General features: G+C 35.5%; 2 protein-coding genes across 4 annotated transcripts in view; one reads left to right on the top strand and one right to left on the bottom strand.

Annotated features, from left to right (window-relative positions):
• Nucleotides 1–21,253, bottom strand: part of LOC121415820 (neuronal acetylcholine receptor subunit alpha-9-like) — a 33,597-nt gene continuing 12,344 nt past the window's right edge. For 2 of the 3 annotated variants that reach the window (XM_041609160.1, XM_041609161.1), the window contains 7 exons: nucleotides 18,510–18,652; nucleotides 13,700–13,744; nucleotides 13,031–13,140; nucleotides 12,129–12,309; nucleotides 10,373–10,730; nucleotides 9,613–9,772; nucleotides 1–777 (listed from right to left, as the gene is read on the bottom strand). In XM_041609160.1, coding sequence (XP_041465094.1) covers nucleotides 480–777; nucleotides 9,613–9,772; nucleotides 10,373–10,730; nucleotides 12,129–12,309; nucleotides 13,031–13,140; nucleotides 13,700–13,744; nucleotides 18,510–18,652 — 1,295 coding nt within the window. In that variant the 3' untranslated portion in view covers nucleotides 1–479. The remainder of the gene's footprint in view (nucleotides 778–9,612; nucleotides 9,773–10,372; nucleotides 10,731–12,128; nucleotides 12,310–13,030; nucleotides 13,141–13,699; nucleotides 13,745–18,509; nucleotides 18,653–21,253) is intronic. The other variant, XM_041609162.1, reaches the window with a different exon arrangement.
• Nucleotides 19,819–21,253, top strand: part of LOC121415819 (probable ATP-dependent RNA helicase DDX59) — a 46,440-nt gene continuing 45,005 nt past the window's right edge. The window contains exon 1 of the mRNA XM_041609157.1: nucleotides 19,819–19,897. The gene's annotated coding sequence lies outside the window, so the exon portion shown is untranslated. The remainder of the gene's footprint in view (nucleotides 19,898–21,253) is intronic.

Raw genomic sequence — 21,253 nt, 5'->3', positions numbered from 1 at the left:
AAATTCCATAATGTTTACAACATAAACATAGTACATAATTAGAGAAAAAAATGGTTTGGGCATATACTTCACATTACATAATTAGAAAAAATGGTTTGGGCATATACTTCGCATTAGGATGATAATAAAGCAGCATAAACAAATGAAAGAAGGAGACCGCCATCGTGAGCGGTTAAGCTTGTAGTTGATGGTGGCCTCATAAAAAGGGTTCGTGACTAAGATCGGTAATTACTGAACAAGAGGGTGGGATACAGGTGCAGGTGCTGTAAATAGCGCATTTGATGTGGCGTAGAGTACATTCAGGTCAAATGGGGCGTATGATCATAATTATATCATGCAGGGTCTGGCGTTAGCATTTTCTTTATTGACGGTAAGCAAATATTCATTTCTTATCAAAGATACATCGCAAAACAGTGATGCCAAAAGTTTGTTCACATCAAGTTTTCATGGCGTTCCTCTTCTTCGGTCGCCATTTTTTATTAGTGGCGGTGACTGAATGCTTCCAACGCGTATACGATGCATCCAACTGTACAAACACTTAAAATGATGCCAAATGCTCGATCAATCGCAAGAGCAAAATGCTTCCACATGAAACTGTAATTAAGATCTTCCTCACAGTCCGCCATACCGTTGGTCATCCTGCCTTTCATCGACGAGTTTGACTCGGTAGTCGAACCGGATGATGGTAGCCTTGATTTAACCTTGAGGTAGAAGGACGCTTGTCTTTCATCACCTCTGTTTAACTTTAGCATTGACCTCCGTTTTTTGTAGAAAGAGCTAAATAAGAAATAATAGGGATCGATAGATCAAAATCACATCACAATTTGACTGCCTCAGTGGTTTAACCCTAAATAAATCTAACTGGGCTATTTAGACTGATATATACGAGGGGAGGGTCAATTTTACCCCCCCCCCCTTCAGATATTTGCCGTTGATTGCGCGATCGCAGCAAAATTTTACACGCGCGTAGAGCCGGACGTATGCTACAACACTGTATAGTAAAATTTTCAAAACAAAATATTTTTTCTTGTATTTTAAAAAATATTAATTATGCAAATGAGCTATGAAACTTGCCGTAAACTTTTTTTTGTTTGCATGTTTTTGCCTTTTACTCAGTTTATATACAGTAGCTCGTAGAATGCTAATTTTGATGAACATGTCACTTTTTACATTTCTAACAAAAGTCTACGAAAAATTGGCTAAAATAATTAATTTCCTATGTATATGTTTTATCAATTCTAATGTGTTTTCCTGTTGTTTTTTTTCATTTTTTTGTCGATGAACTTTTGCGATCGTAAATAACATGAATCCATTTAAACCAACAAAATTAAAAGTAATCATACATTTATGATTTTTGGTTGAAAAAAAAAAATTTGCAATGACTTTGTACACGAAATCACATTTTTAAGCAATTTTTGGACAGACATGCGCTTTAACATATTGCGTAATTTCGGAATCGCGTACTCCGGTGTCTCATATTTGGTCTCAGAAGATGTGCAAGACTTGAAAATAAGGAGTCAGCGAGCGGCGTGGTAAAAAAAAATTACGCGGCGGCGTAGCAATGAAATATATCAAGGGGGTCAAATTGACCCCACCAGTTAAGTCAGGGATAAGTAAATACACGCTTGACTTTAAATACAACATCGTGGGGTTCAATGCCAAGCAAATGGCCTATCATGGTCATGATGGGTAATTAGAATTAGTATTCTAATACATCGAGTAAGGCTTTGCATTTTGATTCCCCGTGAATCCTAGTAGTGGTGGTAGTGGTGGTGGTGGTATAGTAGTAGCAGTGGTGTGGTAGTAGTAGTAGTAGCAGTAGTAGTCGCAGTAGTAGAAGTAGTAGCTGTATTTAATAGTATTAGTAGTAGAAGTAGTAGTGGTGGTGGTGGTGGTGGTGGAAGTAGTAGTAGTAGAAGTAGTCAAAGTAGTAGTGGTGATGGAGGTGGTGGTGGACTGGTGGTGGTGGTAATAGTAGTAGTAGTAGTAGTAGTAGTAGAAGTAGTAGTAGTAGTAGTAGTAGTAGTAGAAGTACTAGTAGTAGTAATAGTAGAAGTAGTAGCTGTAGTAGTAGTCGTCGTCATAATAATGATGGTGATATAGTGATTTCCATCGTTAGATCCACTCTGTAGAGTGCACTAAGCGCATAAAGAGCTATAAATTAAATAAAAAGGTTTTGAGAAGATTTTTTAAGGATCAACAGAGATTCCGATGTCTTTAGAAAGGCCATTGTACAATGTGAAGTGCATGAGCAAAGGATCTTTTCCCCAAGTTATTATATTTAAAAAGAAATCGAGAGGCTTTACTAAAACAACAGTTTATGTACAATATTCATTGTGTACATCAAAATTTTACATAATGAAGATAATGTAAGATACATTAACCATAACTAAAAGCAAGTTATACTTTTTTTCAAGATTAGTAGATGGTCTACATTTCTTACGGTTTAAAATCTCTGTTTCCTAGTTTAAATACAATATTTTTTCAACATTTTCAACAAATGCCAACTCATCTATGAATAAAGTCATTCAAAATTGTCCTTCTTGGCATTTTGTTCTGACAATAATTTACTTAGCGAATAAAATTATTGTATTTGAGAGATGATGGAAGTTTCTTGGAAATTCAAAACTTATCTGATAACCATTTGATAGTATACTTGTGGCAACTTATATTGTGAATTTTCAATAAAGTACTTACATTCTGTCAAAAAATAAAAAAATATGGCATAAACTAAATAAACTTCTCACTGTATGTCGGGATTGTGAGTGAGTAAAGTGTGCGTGAGTGGGTGTGCGTGTGTGTGTGTGATTAAGATTTACTTAATCTTGCTTATCGAACTGTTGAATTGGATAAGGTGTCATCCAAGTTGATTGTTCAATGTACGGTCTGGAATCCTTTTTAAAGTTTTATAAACTGAACAGAGGTGTTGTATCTGTAGGGAGTTTAAGGTTTTGAGGGGGTGCTCCGGGCTGGAAATAATATGGTTTGAACAGATTGATCTTTTTGTTTAGCTATAGATGTTTCTAGCCCCGAGCGCCCCTTTTAACCTTTATCGAATTCGTTCAGCGAATGTACACCATTCATTATTTTTTTTGTATATACAGTTAAGAATGAGAATAGCATTTTTGTTCGCTTTCTTGAACAGTGTTTTGATACTTATGCAAATTGCTGAGGTCTGCTTATCGAACTGCTGATATGTGGTTTGTTTTCTGTGTAATTAAAAGGGGTGCTCCAGGCTGGTTTGTACGAATTTATTCGTTTGCGTTTCAAAAGCACAATTAAGTGGATTTTGACGCCTTTCCTGATATACCGCCTGTATATAGGGATATTATCATGATTATAATTAAAATAGAGCTAAGAATCATGAATTGACTGCATAATAATGTTACACGCCATCCATGTTTTTATATATATATATATATAGTTCGCATATACAGTCAAGAATGAGAATAGCCTTTTTGTCGCTTTCTTGAACAGTGTTTTTGATACTTATGCAAATTGCTGAGGTCTCTTTATCGAACTGTTGAATTTGATCAGGTGTAGTCCACGTTGATAGTTCAATGTACGGTTTGGAATCCTTTTTAAGGTTTTTATAAACTGAACAGAGGTGTTGTATCTTTAGGGAGTTTAAGGTTTGTAGGGGGTGCACCGGGTTGGAATTAATATGGTTTGAACAGATTGATCTTTCTGTATAGATATAGATGTTTTCAGCCCGGGGTACCCCTTTAACCTTTGTACGAATATGTTCGTTTTGCTTTTCAAAACCACAAATAAGTGGAATTTTAATTTGGCGCCATGTGGGCTATTATGTTGTGGTTAAATGGAGTTAGGAATCATGAACTGACTGCATGTATTTCAGTTTTGTACAATTACAGTCAAGAGAATATTTTAATTTGGATCAGGTGTCATCCAGGTTAAATTGTTCAATGTATGGTCTGGAATCCTTTTATAAACTGAACAATAGGTGTTGTATCAATAGGGAGTTGCTGATTTGCTTAAGTGGTTCGCTGAACGAATTTTGACATTACTCCTGGTATTAAGGCAGTGTATGGGGCTATTCTGTTATAATTTAAACGGGAGTTAACAGGTTAAGAGTCATGAATCAACTACGTGATGCGACACATGTGGTCCATGCATTTCGTTTCTTATACAGCCAAGGGGAAAATAGCATTGTGTTATTCTATCATCATGGGTGCTTGACTAGATAATACAGAATTTATATGCATGAGTAGCTTATGATCAGTCAAGGTTGAGATTTCACAATTTCTTCCATTATGGGATTGTTTGTTTTTGTTTTTTTTATATTATTACTATTGTCATTCGTCATGACTTAAATAGGATAAGGACTTTTTGATATGCAGAATGAAAGATGTATGCTTATACGAGATTAGTTATATCGTACTGATTCGGTGCACTATATTCAAACTCTTTTGAAGTTGCACAGTTTTCGTGTAGGTAGTATGAGACTGACTCGGCTTGGCGTATCTGTTTAAATCGGTCTGTTATCTATCTGAAAATATTTATATAGGTTATACAAACGTCAATCTTTTTATCTTGAAACATCTATAAATCTTTTTTTCTTTCCTCTTTAAAAAAAAAGGAAGAAAAGGAAAAAAAAGTGTTTTTGAAAAAGATCGAAAACAATTCTGTTATTTTAAAAAAAAAAACATATTAATTGGTTACGGGAGGGCCTTTCACGTGTGGTCCTGTTGTACATAAAGATGGTTTATGGTACTTGTGTGTGCGTTTGTATCCCTCACACACTTTTTCTTTTATTTGAAAAGGGGTATACAATGTTATTTGGATGTAGTGTGGGGTGTTTTGGGTTTGGGGTCTGCTCGCAGTCTGGAAGAGGTATTTATTTCAGTTCGTCTTATCTTTGTTTGGTGATAAAATGGATATATGGTATACGAGCTCACGGGAGACACGAATGTATTACTTGGTTTCATTTGTTTAGTACAATAAGACGTTTAGTTACTTACAGGGGTTTATAATGCCAAATTCTTCCTGGATTACTTTAAATGTTAGAGGGTTAAGGGATAAGGTTAAAAGAACACGCATTTGGGAGTGGTGTAAAGGAAAAGGGAGTGATGTGACGTTTTTACAGGAAACATATAGTACTATAGAAGTAGAAGAACAGTGGAAAAAAGAATGGGGTGGGCCAATGTTCTTTTGTCATGGGTCAAACCACAGTAGGGGTGTTCTTATATTGCTCTCCCCTAACTTAAATTTTAAAAGGGATGTTGTTGTTACAGGTAAAGAAGGAAGATACATTATACTTAAAGCAGAAATCCAAGGGGTTAAATTTTTGTTGGGAAATGTTTATTTTCCTACAAGAGACAAAGTAGCATTGCAATGTGATCTTTTAAATGATCTAGATAACAGTATTCATAAAGTTTTTGATTCGGATTATTCGATAATATTAGGAGGAGATTTTAACACTGTAATGGACGGGAGTATGGATTATAAAGGGCCAAACATATCAAACTCTAGGTTTAGTGCAGTTTTGAAAGAATTTTTGAATAAGTATGATTTAGAAGATATATGGAGAAAAAGGAATCCTAATGTTCGACAATTTACTTTTAGACAAAGGTCGCCTTTAGTCCAAAGTCGTTTAGATTATTGGTTTATATCATGCAGTTTAGAAAAATTAGTAAATAAGTGTGAAATCTTAGTATCAGTAACACCGGATCATTCGGGCATTATTCTACAATTTCGGAATTTGAAAGAAAATTATGTTTATGGAAATTCGTACTGGAAATTTAATAATAGTCTTTGTATGGATAAAGATTTTATTAAAGAGATGTATGATATTATATCTGAATTGAAAAATGAATGGGCACCTAGGTTTTCGAATAAATTAGTCTTTTGGGATTTCTTAAAAATGAAAATGAGGGAATTTGCTATGAAATACTCTCGGGAAAAAGCAAAATTACGAAAACGCGAAATAGAAACAGTAGAGGCTGAAATCAAGATTTTAGAAAAGCAGATACTCGAAGGATCATCGGGATCTGTGATTGATACAATTAAATTGAAAAAAGATAAGTTAAATGAATTATATAATTTTTCTCGGCAAGGAATTAAAGTTCGCTCTAGAGCAGATTGGTTTGAGGAGGGGGAAAATAATATGAAGTACTTCGAACAACTGTTAAAAATAAATAAGAGGAAAAGTGTTATTAAAGAATTAGTCATTGAAAATGGAGAAATTATTAGGGACAAAAATAATATTTTAAAAGAAATAAAGATTTTCTATGAAAAATTATATTCTTTGAAAAATGAAAGTTATTATGATAACACTTTATTTTTTAACGAAGTCTTAAAATTAAGTGAACAGAACAGAGAATTATGTGACGGTAAAATAACAAAAGAAGAATGTTTTAAGGTGTTAAAAGAAATGAAATGGAATAAGTCACCTGGAAATGACGGTTTTACCGTAGAATTTTATGATACACTTTGGCCAGTGTTAGGGGATTTGTTGGTAGAAGTATTAAACGAAACATATATAAGAGGGGAATTAACAATTTCTCAAAAACAAGGGACTATCACATTGATAGAGAAGGAAGGAAAAGATGCTTTATATATTAAAAATTACAGACCCATTACGTTATTAAATGTTGACTACAAAATATTATCCAAGGTTTTGGCAGCAAGGATCAAACAGGTTTTAAACGAAATAATTCATTATGATCAGGTGGGATACATAAAAGATAGAAATATTGGGGAAGCAGTTCGACTAATAGAAGATATATTATTTTACTCTAGACATTACTTGGAGCAAGGACAAGGATTTTTGATTGCGGTAGATTTTGAAAAAGCGTTTGACTCTGTTTCTCATCAATACTTATTGAAAGCACTCAATTTTTTTGGTTTTGGGGAGTCATTCTGTTCTTGGGTGAAAATACTATATAAGGATATAAGTAGTTGTGTTATGAATGGTGGGTATTCCACCGGTTACTTTAATGTAGAAAGAGGGGTCAGACAAGGTGACCCACTTTCGCCCTATTTGTTTTTGATTGCAATAGAATTACTGGCACATGAAATAAGAAGGGACAAAATTATTAAAGGGATAAGTTTGGGGAGCATGAAATAAGACAGGTCTTGTATGCCGATGATATGACAATTTTTTTGAAAGACATGGATTCAATAAAAAGGTTGCATTATATTTTTGAGGAATTTGAAAAAGTCAGTGGCTTAAAGGTAAATATGGACAAGACACATTTTATGTACATGGGTAAGGAAAATGGAAAAACAAATGACCCTGTAAATGTATTTGGCAAATATGTTAGGGAAGTTAAAATTTTAGGAGTAATATTTTCAGTTGACTTTAGATTAAAAGATGATCTGAACTATAAAGAAATATTAAGTAAAATAAAAAAGCTTTTAGGTTGGTGGAAACAACGAGACTTGACTATTATGGGAAAAATACATTTATTGAAAACATATGCATTGACAAAGTTAAATTATGTTTCGTCCATCCTTGTTGTCCCCTCATGGGTGTATATAGAAATCGAGAAATTATCATTTGATTTTATATGGGGAGGGAAAGATCGTATTAAAAGAAAAATTATGTATCAGAATTATAATTGTGGTGGGGTTAAAATGATAAATTTTGAAATATTTGTTAGAACGCAGCGTATAATGTGGGTAAAAAGACTTTTGTATGGAGAAAGAAATCTGGGGTGGAAGTTATTTTTTGATTATTCCCTAAGTTCAGTTGGAGGAAGGTTAATTTTTCTATGTGATTATGAAATGAAAAAGATAAAAAGTAAGTTGAATATTCCATCTTATTATTTGGAAATGCTAGATGCTTGGCAAAAGATTGATAATTTAAGACATTTTAATGGTTCTAAAAATCCAATCATTTTCAATAATAAGAATATTTGTATAAAAAATAAAATGATATTTGATAAAGATTTATTAGAACGAGGGTTAATTAAGGTTGAACATATCATTGACAATGGACATGTTAAACCAGTTGCATATTTTTTGAACCTTGGTATGGGTAGTGATCTTTTGTTTATAATAGGTGAAATATATCATGCAATTCCAAGTGATTGGAGAAATGATTTAGGTTCGATACAATTTTGTGAGATAGACTTAATTAATTATAATATAAACTTGCTTCTGTTGGGGAGGGAAATTAGCTTTAAGGAGGTATTATCAAGAAAAATATATGAATATTTTATTAAAGAATTGCAAAAGTCATATGATTTACAGATAAGAGATGGACAAAATAATTATAATTATACAGAGAAAGAAATTAGTGAATGTTTTTTTAGACCAAGAATAACATTATTAATTGGAAGACAGAGGGAATTTCAATTTAAGCTTCTGCATGGGGCAATTTACACTAAAGTTAATTTGTTTAGATTTGGATTTGTTGAAGATAATCTCTGTTCGTACTGTAAACTGGAAACGGAAACATATTCACATATATTTTTGTCTTGCTTAAAGGTCAAACTGATATGGGAAACTTTGATACAGCGATTTGAATTAGATGAAATAAAGGACTTGAATTGGCGGGATATATTTGTTGGTTTGTCAGGCAATACAAATAGAATAAAAAGTTGTAATACTATTATCTTTATGGTAAAATATATATTATTTATTATTTAGAAAGGAGGGGGTTTTACCAACCATTGACGATATACATAAACTTATTTTAGAATATAAGGATCAAGAAAAGAAAATAGCTATTAAAATGGGGAAATTAGGGCGGCACTTGCAAAAATGGGAAACAGTAAAATTGTGACAAGGTTAAGTTGTAAGTCTTTATTTACTTTCAATATATGTAATACTTCTCCCGTGAGCTTGTTATATTCAAAATTTTTCATCGAATTGTTTTGTACTTTCAAACATGATTTATTTATAATGAGTGTGAGCAGATCTTCTGGGCAGTGGTGTGTTGGGTGTGTGTGTGTGTTTGGGTGTGTTTGTTGTGGGGGGGGGGGGAAGTTTGGTCTTTAAGCATTTTTATAATAACTGATTTCATTGTTGATTTTTTTTTTTTTTTTAAAGATATATATGACTCATGATTTTGTTAAGTTAGTGGAAAAAAGTGAAAATATGAAGTGTAAAGTATTATATATGATTTGAAATGTTAAATTGAAATGTTATGTTCATGAAATCAGAATAAAAACATTATTCAAAACAAAAAAAAAATTTACAGTGACCTTCTGGGGACATTTTATCGATCAACCCGGCACGACTTCGGTCCAGATAATCATGCCAATGATAATGATCTTATTTAACTGTTTCATATAAAAACTCATGATTTTCAAACAGTTCCCGTTTGGTCGAAGTTGTGTGTAGACATGGTAGACGGGGTAGGAAGTCTCCCCAATTGGAGAACTGTGCTCATACTATGTCGAAATAAGCCCGGCCTGGGATTAAACTCAGGTTTTTTTTCAGTGTAAGAAATCTAAAAAACCGCACACACGCGTCCCCTCTTTGGCGACTAATCACAATTGATACTTAGTGAACTACGATACTCTGATTGTTTCGGCAGTTCTTCAATTTTCGGTATAGCCTATTTAAGTTCAGTCATTTAATGGTTGAAGAAATTGGCATCTTTATGGGAAACCAGGAATTAGAACGAGAAAGGAGACAAACCTCATATTCTTTGCGATGTTTCGACTGATGAAAATGCGAAGAAGCATAAATCCCCAAAATGGCGGCATCTGATCGGAGTCATTGTGGTAGACCCGTAGAACGATTATTGTCAGGATCACAGAGGACACACTTAAGGCGATCATTATGAAGCAACAATTCACTGTGGGATCAAAAGAACAAAAATACATCCTTCCGCTTCAATACGTTCATCTTAAGACATATTTGCAAAATGTCGAAATCCCGACGATTTTCATTGAAAGAAATATTAGCGTTGAATAATTAAACGGTATTTATCTCCCTTTGCTATGTTGCTTTTTGGTATAATTTCGTATACAGAACAAAACGTGACTGAATTTTGACGAAGGCAACAGACTACCCTGTATTTTTAAACCAAAAACTTTACTTGTTAGTACGGGGGGGGGGGGTAATCAAGCTGTTCGTGAGTTAAAAGCGACTTTAAGAACGATTGGTGAACCTTCTTTACCCGCCAATATTCACCAATGAACATTCAAAGGTGAATATACAAGAAAAGGGTCACCAGTCGTTCTCAAAGTCATTTTATGAAACAGGGTGTTTCATAAAGCTGTTCGTAATATACGAATGACTTTACGTACGACTAGTGATCCTTTGTTGTACTATGTGATCTCCCGATGTAATTGAGTTATGACCTAAGAACATGTTCCAGTCGTGCGTAAAGTCGTTCGTAACTTTACGAACAGCTTTATGAAACACCCACCTGGTGTACTTACTTGTCACTTACCAACTATAGAGCTTGGTTCGCCTATCGGTGGCATGTGCTGAGCCACTAGCTGCTGGAAGAGAATCATTGAAAGGAGGTTTGTCACGGTCAGACTGATCTTCTCACCCGTGTCAGGATGGAGCCAGAAACCAACCAACATGAGGAGTGTCAAGAAGACAGAAGGTAACACGATCTGCATGGTGTAGAACGATGCTTCACGTCTCAGCTGAAGGGTGTACACCACCATATCAAAAGGATGTGGGCAACACTTGAAAGTGTCTGTGGCGTTGGTGGCTTGAAAGCTCGTAAGATCCCAAACGCCATTGCGAACATACGCTTTTTGCTGGGCGTCATCGTCATTAAGTGCAAAAAGCCGCATCTGCGTGAAAGAGTTAACATGAACGGCAACTTGATTATCGTGTTAATCGGTGTGCATAGAAAGACCATCGGGTTTTCACTTTAATACTCTGTGGTATTATGTTCAAAACTGGGGGGTTTCAACACCCCAAGAAATATGGAACAACTTGTAAAGGCTTTTGACAATTCCAAGAGAATTATGTAAAGTTGGGCCTCCATAATTAATACATTTGGCAAAGGTCCTTCATAGCAATTAAGGTTTAAGATGCCAGATTGACCGAGTCCTTTAAAAGTTATATTGGGTATTACCTATGACTGTCCAGAAGCTAGGTAAAGATCGAGATTAGACTTCAGTTTCCTGCTTTGAATCCCCCATCCCCTTCTAGAAGACAATAACTTCATAAACTGTATGCTTTTTCAATCGTCAGAATAAATGCCTAATATTGGTCGACAGCGGATATATTGATAATTACGTTCAAACCAAAAATAACTTATTTGCAATCTCCATTTCCTGATTGTTTTTCAAATCTTTTAATGTACATTATCTCCGTAGAGATATTGTAAATAATGCTTAGGTCACATGGCCATGTCACGGACCTGCGTATATTTGGATAACACAAATGCGTATTTTTTACCCCCAATAACGGAAATTTGAGCAAATGTGTTATTTGCGGACGATACGTATATATTATTTATGGATGTTCCGAATGCATTACGGATGTTACGGGTAAACCAGTGGATGAGCCTATCCGCTGCCAACTCACTGCCACATGTCACGGACGACTTACGGATGGCTTACAGATTTTACGGATGACTTACAGATTTTACGAAGGTCTTACGGACTATGCACGGATAAGTTACGGGCTATTCGGATGGGTTACGGTCGATACTGATAAATCAAAAGCATTTCTGCGCATGTCGGCTTCCTCTAGCGTTTAAATGGTTATAAGACTCTACCCCCTCCCCCGAAAGTGTCAAAAAGCCATAGACTTGTAAAAACGGATGTGAAGCCCATTCTTTAATCAGTTACGTGTTTTACGTGTTGTTCGGATGGGTTTACGAATCTTACGTATTTACGTATGGATAAAGTAATATGTTCTGCGGATGCTTACGAAAATTTCATCCGCAGCAAAATTTTGAGATTTTCAAAATTCTCGCTGCGGATCTGCGGATTGAGGTACGGATGGATCCGGATGCTTGCCGATGATACGAATCCTGGCGGATTCTTACGGATTTTCGTCCATAAGCATCCGTAGCTACCGTAAGTGGCCATGTGACCTAAGCATAAAGGTGTTTTTTTTTTTTACTGGGATTTTTTTGTAATCAGTGTCGTCGTGATTGAAGAAAATAGAGCGCCCTCTTTATTTCGTGATTCACACTCTTTTTAAGGGGTTGTGGGTGTCTGCTTTCAACAACTCACCTCTTTAATACCCAATGTCCATGGGTAGAATGTTACATTGCACTGCTGATGGTCGTACGGAAAGTAAGCAGTGTAAATCTTACACGCAGTAGTTGTGATCATAGGGAACATCCAATGCACTGCACCGGTGTGGGTAACACTGATATAGGTGTCGCTTGTGATTATTTGATCCCTGTCAACGCTTTATGAAGAAGAAAAAAATATATGAATTATCATGAATTTTGGCTGATTGTGATGTTACTGATAATACAAATAATGTTGATTGTAAATAATTATCATTGAGGTCTGGTCTCTGAAGAGACAAGGCTTCTCCTTGAGATCTAAAGGATGTGGAACATGAAGGCGAAGGTCACACCAGTCATCACTGGTCAGCACTCAGGGATGGTGAAGAAGAAGAAAATCAAACCCTGCATATTCAAGATCTCTTCTCATCTTCGACTGTATTATATTCAGAAGGCAGGTATTTATACGGATATGAAAGATCACTCCACCTGAAATTCCTTTTTTATATAATATAACAATATACTAATGATGACGATGATAATATTGATATTAATTAAGTAAGTAGTATTAATAATGATAATGATAATAATTACAATAACATTACCAATACTAGGTGTACTACGACTACCACTAATGACATGGTTTAATAATCAACTCAAACAGTATTCCTTTTCAGAATAAGACAAAGACAATACGATGGTGGTCTGCTTTAGCTTTAGCGACCATGGTGAAATCGGCTAACCGGGGGGGGGGGGCTTTACAAAAAACACGAGAAAGGGTGGATAATATTGGTCAGTAAATCATATTGAATAAAATGCATTATTCGTTTAGTGCTTTTAATTGCATCAATACGTGAAACCTTCAAATAGACATAAGCATAAATAGCGTTATAAACTTACTTCTGCTCTAAATCGAAATCTGGTCTCCATATATCGTGGTTGCTGAGGGTTACTGAAGTGATGTTATCCCACTCACGTGGATCCCACTGTAAAAACTCATCTCTCCATTTCTGCAAAATAATAGAGATTTAGTCCATTAAATTATTTAATAGATCTACGTTTTCAAGTCCCTGGTGAATCGCTTACACTTAAACCGCTTATCAAACATTGAATAATTGTTTTGAGAATAGTGGAGGTGCGATAGCTCAGTCGGTAGAGCAGGGGTTTCGGATTCCGATGACCCGGGTTCGATTCCCAAGTGGTGCGCTAGTGCCCTTTGGAAAGGCATTATCCTCATTACCAGGTCCCTCGGAGACGACCTTAAGCCGTCGGTCCCCTGGTTGCTTGCTCACAGGCATTCGTGCTTTCTTAGCAGTCAGGTAAAAAATCTCGGTATAACTTTGTAAGAATACAACCTTCATCGTTCTCTGACAGAAACTTGTATAGATAATTGTTCAACTACATACATTTGGTAAACATATTATCTCAACAAAAAAAAGTGGCATGACCGAGAAGTGGCGCTGCATCTTTTGGCAGCAATCAATAAATCAATGAAACATTATACATCAAAGATTTAAATCACAGTATTCGAATTTAATTTATTTATTTGTTTTTTGTATGCCTACTTACCATTTTCATATTAGAACGCATAGTAATCACCTGATATTGCTCATTCTGCAAAAAAGGAGTAAGGGGAATGATGAAAGAGAAGTGGGGGGGGGGGTGAACAGTTTATCAATGACAGAAAAGGACATTCATATACTCATTTCACCGGACAGGTAAAATAGTAGTAGCAATAGTAGTAGTAGTAGTAGTAGTAGTAGTATGGTAGCAACAGTAGTAGTAATAGTAGTATAGTAGTAGAAGTAGTAGTAATGGTGGAAGTAGTAGTAGCAGTAGTAGTAGTATAGTAGTAGTAATAGTAGTAGTAGTATAGTAGTAGTAGTAGTAGTAGTAGTATAGTAGTAGTAGTAGTAGTAGTAGTAGTAGTAGTAGTAGTAGTATAGTAGTAGTAATAGTAGTACTACTACTACTACTGGTAGTAGTAGTAGTAGTAGTAGTGGTAGTAGTAGTAGTAGCAGTAGTAGTAGTAGTATAGTAGTAGTAGTAGTAGTAGAAGTAGTAGTAATGGTGGTAGTAGTAGTAGCAGCAGTAGTAGTAGTAGTATAGTAGTAGTAGTAGTAGTAGTAGTAGTATAGTAGTAGTACTACTACTACTGCTACTACTACTAGTAGTAGTAGTAGTAGTAGTGGTAGTATCGTAGTAGTAGTAGTAGTAGTAATATAGTAGTAGTAGTAGTAATCGTAGTAGTAGTAGTAATATAGTAGTAGTAGAAGTAGTAGTAGTAGTATAGTAGTAGTAGTAGTACTACTACTACTACTACTAGTAGTAGTAGTAGTATTACTACTACTACTAGTAGTAGTAGTAGTAGTGGTAGTAGTGGTAGTATCGTAGTAGTAGTAGTACTACTACTACTAGTAGTAGCAGTGGTAGTAGTAGTAGAAGTAGTAGTGGTAGTATCGTAGTAGTAGTAGTAGTAATATAGTAGTAGTAGTCGTAGTAGTAGTAGTAATATAGTAGTAGTAATAGTCGTAGTAGTAGTAGTATAGTAGTAGTAGTATAGTAGTAGTAGTAGTAGTAGTAGTAGAAGTAGTAGTAGTAGTAGCAGTAGTAGTAGTATAGTAGTAGTAGTAGTAGTGGTAGTAGTGGTAGTATCGTAGTAGTAGTAGTAGGTAGTAGTACTACTAGTAGTAGTAGTAGTAGTAGTAGTAGTAGTAGTAGTAGTAGTAGTAGTGGTAGTAGTGGTAGTAGTAGTAGTAGTCGTAGTGGTAGTATCGTAGTAGTAATATAGTAGTAGTAGTAGTCGTAGTAGTATTAGTAATATAGTAGTAGTAGTAGTAGTAGTATAGTAGTAGTAGTAGTAGAAGTAGTCGTAGTAGTAGTAGCAGTAGTAGTAGTATAGTAGTAGTAGTAGTAGTAGTATAGTAGTAGTAGTAGTAGTAGTAGTAGTAGTAGTAGTAGTAGTAGTAGTAGTATTACTACTACTGCTAATACTAGTAGTAGTAGTAGTAACAAATTCAAGTCTCTCCTTTCTCATCCGAATTATGATATTTTGTTTATAGTAGTAGATAGGCCTTGACATTCTATTTACAAATCAATCATTTTTTGTTGCTCCTATTGGTATTAAAAGGACAGCGCTTTTTAACTCGAATTTTATTTAAAAAAAAAAAAATTCGGGTGTCGTCTTTGTCTTCCAATTTCTGATCCTTTGTTTATAGTAGTACATAGGCCTTGAAATTCTGATGATGAAGGAGAAGTGGGGGGGGGGGGTTGAACAGTTTATCAATGACAGAAAAGGACATTCATGTACTCATTTCACCGGACAGGTAAAATAGTAGTAGCAATAGTAGTAGTAGTAGAAGTATGGTAGCAACAGTAGTAGTAATAGTAGTATAGTAGTAGAAGTAGTAGTAATGGTGGAAGTAGTAGTAGTAGTAGCAGTAGTAGTAGTAGTAGTAGTAGTAATAGTAGTAGTAGTATAGTAGTAGTAGTAGTAGTAGTAGTAGTAGTAGTAGAAGTAGTAGTAGTAGTATAGTAGTAGTAATAGTAGTAGTACTACTACTACTGGTAGTAGTAGTAGTAGTAGTGGTAGTAGTAGTAGTGGTAGTAGTAGTAGTAGCAGTAGTAGTAGTATAGTAGTAGTAGTAGTAGTAGAAGTAGTAGTAATGGTGGTAGTAGTAGAAGTAGCAGTAGTAGTAGTAGTATAGTAGTATAGTAGTAGTAGTAGTAGTAGTATAGTAGTAGTAGTAGTACTACTGCTACTACTACTACTAGTAGTAGTAGTAGTAGTGGTAGTAGTAGTAGTGGTAGTATCGTAGTAGTAGTAGTAGTAGTAATATAGTAGTAGTAGTAGTAGTCGTAGTAGAAGTAGTAGTAATATAGTAGTAGTAGAAGTAGTAGTAATACTACTACTACTACTAGTAGTAGTAGTAGTATTACTACTACTAGTAGTAGTAGTAGTAGTAGTGGTAGTAGTGGTAGTATCGTAGTAGTAGTAGTACTACTACTACTAGTAGTAGCAGTGGTAGTAGTAGTAGAAGTAGTAGTGGTAGTATCGTAGTAGTAGTAGTAGTAGTAATATAGTAGTAGTAGTCGTAGTAGTAGTAGTAATATAGTAGTAGTAATAGTCGTAGTAGTAGTAGTATAGTAGTAGTAGTAGTAGTAGTAGTAGTAGTAGTAAGTAGTAGTAGTAGTAGCAGTAGTAGTAGTATAGTAGTAGTAGTAGTAGTGGTAGTAGTGGTAGTATCGTAGTAGTAGTAGTAGGTAGTAGTACTACTAGTAGTAGTAGTAGTAGTAGTAGTAGTAGTAGTAGTAGTAGTAGTGGTAGTAGTGGTAGTAGTAGTAGTAGTCGTAGTGGTAGTATCGTAGTAGTAATATAGTAGTAGTAGTAGTCGTAGTAGTATTAGTAATATAGTAGTAGTAGTAGTAGTAGTATAGTAGTAGTAGTAGTAGAAGTAGTCGTAGTAGTAGTAGCAGTAGTAGTAGTATAGTAGTAGTAGTAGTAGTAGTATAGTAGTATAGTAGTAGTAGTAGTAGTAGTAGTAGTAGTAGTAGTAGTAGTAGTAGTATTACTACTACTGCTAATACTAGTAGTAGTAGTAGTAACAAATTCAAGTCTCTCCTTTCTCATCCGAATTATGATATTTTGTTTATAGTAGTAAATAGGCCTTGACATTCTATTTACAAATCAATCATTTTTTTTGTTGCTCCTATTAGTATTAAAAGGACAGCGCTTTTTAACTCGAATTTTATTTAAAAAAAAAAAAATTCGGGTGTCGTCTTTGTCTTCCAATTTCTGATCCTTTGTTTTACATAGGCCTTGAAATTCTATTAATAATTCAGTTATTGCTCCTAGTATTAGTATTAAAGGACAGCGCTTTTAACTCGATTTTTTTTTATTTCAAGTCTCGCCTTTCTCACCCGAATTATATTTTGTTTATAGTAGTAGATAGGCTTTGACATTTATTTACAAATCTATCAAATATATTGCTCTTACTAATAGAATTAAGGAACAGCGCTTTCAACTTTAGAAAAAAATCAAGTCTTGCCTTTCTCATTCGAATTATATTATTTTGTTTATAGTAGTAGATATGCATTGACATTCTATTTACAAAGCATCAAAATTATTTTTGCTCCTAATGGTGGAAACGTGTATTTAACGATTTTTTATATTATAGAGCCTTGTTTTTTTTTAAATAAAATCTATTCATAATATTTTTAGCTAAAATTTCTGTATTAATCGCAGGAGGCTACATACTTCTACTCTCCAGCCTTTAACTGTACATCTTTTTATCATCGTCCAATCGAGAAGTTTAATCATTTTTCTACTGCAAAGCTCGCTTCGATTATCTGAGAAAAGGGTAAGCATATTTTGCCCAAATCAATTTCTTACAAAGGAATTACAAGCTTGCAACATATCAACTTCATTTCCTTTTATGTCATTAGAAGATTTTAGCGGCATTAATGTTCTACGTGCGTGACAGAATGATTTCGATAATACGCGGATAATAGCGGCTTAAAGGCAATTAAAAGCGAGGGTCTTTAATTACCAATTCCAATGAAATTTTGGAAACTCGAGACTCGAAGTTTAGTAACACACGAGTAGAAGTAGTAGCAGTTGTAGTAGAAGAAATAGAAGTAGTAATAGTGGTAGTAGTAGTGGTGGTGGTGGTGGTGGTATAGTAATACGAGTAGTACTACTACTGCTTTACTACTGTTACAGTGCTGCTGCTGATATCATTACATACATGAGTGAATTTCAAATGCTTTTGGTTTAAAAAAAATAATGAGAGAAAACATCCCCCCTACATAATATGATATGTGTTACGAGTAATACCGGACAGGAGTTCTTTTGCACCACTGGTTAACTGTAGTTAAACAAAAATATCAAATAAGGATTAAATTAGAATTAATATTTTTTTATATTACATGTCTAACTTCTTGTCATTATAACAGCCAGGGATATCCTAAGATTTTAAATGACACTTGAAGCTGAAAATGCCGATATTTGAAGCAAAAGTTCGAGGACACCAAGGAATACGTATAGACAGACCATGTTCTGCATTTTGTGGACGTGCAAGCGTAGCTGTCGTGTACGATGTGTGACCCCCCCCCCCCCTCCACCCATCACCTTCCCTCCCTTGGGCAAAGAAAATGCACTATGAGTACAGGCGACCTATTTTTTATTATTATTTTCAAACAATATTTGCCAAACAAAATGGATCAACCTCTTTGCAATATTAGTACAATGGGACTTACTTTTTAAACAGATCTTCCAAACGAAATGGGTCAATATCTCTGACCCTGGAAACCTCCCTTTTAATCAAGAAATCCCTTATCTAAACTACGGGATCACTGTCATGACTGTGAATATACTTACGAATTCGACGAGTTCATACAGAAGCAACCGAATAAAGACAATAGTTGGCTGTGTGTGATCATGAACTGGCCGAACAGATGTTCTGCCATATCCTTTCAACAATTTATCCACCAGCGACTTGGTTGAGTGATTAGGCCTCAAACCTGACAGATTAATTATTGAGCAACTACAGTAAATTTTTTGTTTTGAATGATATTTTTTTATTATTTAAACGAAACGTAGTAATCGGAGGTGCGCCATCTATCGGTTGCAGCGCGAACAGGCCAAATTCCTAACTTCGCGGTCGACACCGCGAGCAGGCGCAGGCAGCGCACATGATTACCTCTGGCGAAGTTCGTGCAGGTGCCATGAGCCTAATTACGTCAGGAGGGCTCAAGATATCCGTTCGACCCAACCCATTTAATTTTTTTTTAAATTTGATGTTGCTGATTGACAAAAATGTATGAATATGATTCAAAATCTAACACTGATTCTAGAAATGGTAACTACTGAACTTCCTTCGCCCAAATTGGGAAGATAAATAAGTGACTTGGAACTATTTTTTGACTGGCGGACTAATTAGGGCTATTTTACTGTTTCAGTTGATGAATTTGATCCATTCATAGATATCTTCATAAATGGCGATGGCTACGGTACCCTTTCCTGGTCAGATATGGAATGTCAGATATAAAAATTATATCCTATCCAATGGTAGTAAACATTCCACCCTCTAATGACATTTATTTTTATGAATTTTTCAAGCCACTTTTAACACACAAGTCTATGGGGAATGTTTTACGCGCGTGACACCTTGCAGGCTCCACTCCACTTCACCACCGCTACACTACGCTCCACCTACCCGAACTTCGGGACGGTAAAGTCGATCGGATATTCCGAGTGACAAAGGGGGAATCAAGAAGTGTTTTTTTTTTTTTGAAAAAAAGAATTAAAGAAAAATATATAACGAGAAAGAAAAATAGCTTAATTTCATACACCCTTATTTCACACCAAGACCATCCTCCGGTTGTCCTCAAAATTTGTGATTTTGGGCCAGTATCTAATTCCTCACACGGGTAAGGCCGATTTCAAAACATCGCATGCGATCGGTCGCAGGCCAAATAGCATAGATATTGACATTATATTGGTTGGCTCAGAAAATACCAGAATTATTCGAAGAGTTTGGGAAAATATTCCAAGAATCAGTGGAATATTTTTCCGAACTCTTAGAATATTTCTCAGTGGGGTTTTTTTCTAAGCCATCCAATGCTGTTTGGACTGCGAGCAATCGCATGCAATGTTTTGAAATCGGCCGTGAATAATACGTACGTGTGAGGAATTAGATACTGGCCCAAAATCACCAATTTTGAGGATAACCGGAGGATGGACAAGGAGTGAAATAAGGGTGTAGAGTAAGAAATTAAGCTATTTTTCTTTCTCGTTGTATTTTTTTTCTTTAACTTTACAATAAACCACTTTTTGATCCCACCTAGCTTTGTCACTCGGATATCCGATCGAGTTCAACATCCCTAAGTTCGGGTAGGTGGAGCGACGGTGTAGCGGTAGTCCCGACCTTTCGTTGGAGAACGCGGACGCTTATTTACGACGGTAGTTGATTTTGGAAGAGACTTTTTGGGCCCGTCATCATGGTCGTAAAACTCTGTCCTGCAAAGCAAATTGTACGACATGAGATTTTTTTTTCGTTTCGCATCTGCGATGGAAACCGCAATTCGTGTGCAAAATTATGGTTGTTGCTATGGTAACAGCGATTTATCCGATTGAGGACGTCTTTCCAAAGCTACATTTGTGGGCAAGTACGTTACGTATAGGCCAATGTAACGTTATAAGGGTGTCAAAACGATGTTAAAAATGCTGGAAAAGGGATATATATCCAATACTTGTAGGGTTTCACAAGCCAAATACTTGTTAAGAAATGAATATGTGGAAAAGAATTGCTTCCCTTGTTTAGAGTACTTTTCGAAACGCCATGGTCGTGCCTGGTATCCACTCATCAAGGAAGTGGTCCCCCCGGAATTTAAATCTAATCCCCCATTTCTGGGGAAAGTAAAACATAATGCCCATTACATCGTGTGCTAGAGGCATATCGTTTGTGTAGAAGGAGTAAACAAAGGAAACAAAAGAAACCCGCAAGTTCAAACGTATTGCATTTGCTGTGTACATATCAACGCATGCGAAATGTTCGGCCGGAGAGGTTGATCTGACCCATGAAATCAATTGCCAGTGATCCACCAATAATCCACTTTAGATGCAATATCGATTCGATGGACTGTAATAATCTATATCTAAGCCTTCATTCAGTAAGATTTTCCTCACTCAATATGTACTCGATTTGTTTAAAAAAACACTTTCTTATCCATGTCATAATCTATTTTAGGTCCTGCATTTCGAATATCTCCAGCCATCAGTCGTAATATACATGCATGTATGGTGCGGGTGTCGCGGGAGAGGATTTTGCACACGAAAAGCAGATCTGTAGGGCCTGTAACGTACCCCCCCCCCCCTTCCCTGTAGCACAAAGCTTAGCATTGATTGTAGAGCAGTTTTTTACGTTTGATTCTATTGACTATAATGTGCAATCAATCTTAAAAATCAAGTGTATGATTAAGCGTTAATTTTTGTGTTAGGGGACCCTAATATTAGCGTCCGTGGGGATTGCGAAAGGTCCCAAGTGAAGCGGAGTGGAGCCTGCACGAACTTCGCCTGAGTTAACATATGATATGCTTCAAAAATGAAAACCATAAGGCAAG

The sequence above is a fragment of the Lytechinus variegatus genome, chromosome 5 (assembly GCF_018143015.1).
Source record: "Lytechinus variegatus isolate NC3 chromosome 5, Lvar_3.0, whole genome shotgun sequence".
NCBI classification, from domain to species: domain Eukaryota; kingdom Metazoa; phylum Echinodermata; class Echinoidea; order Temnopleuroida; family Toxopneustidae; genus Lytechinus; species Lytechinus variegatus.
This window is presented reverse-complemented; position numbering and strand designations above follow the sequence as displayed.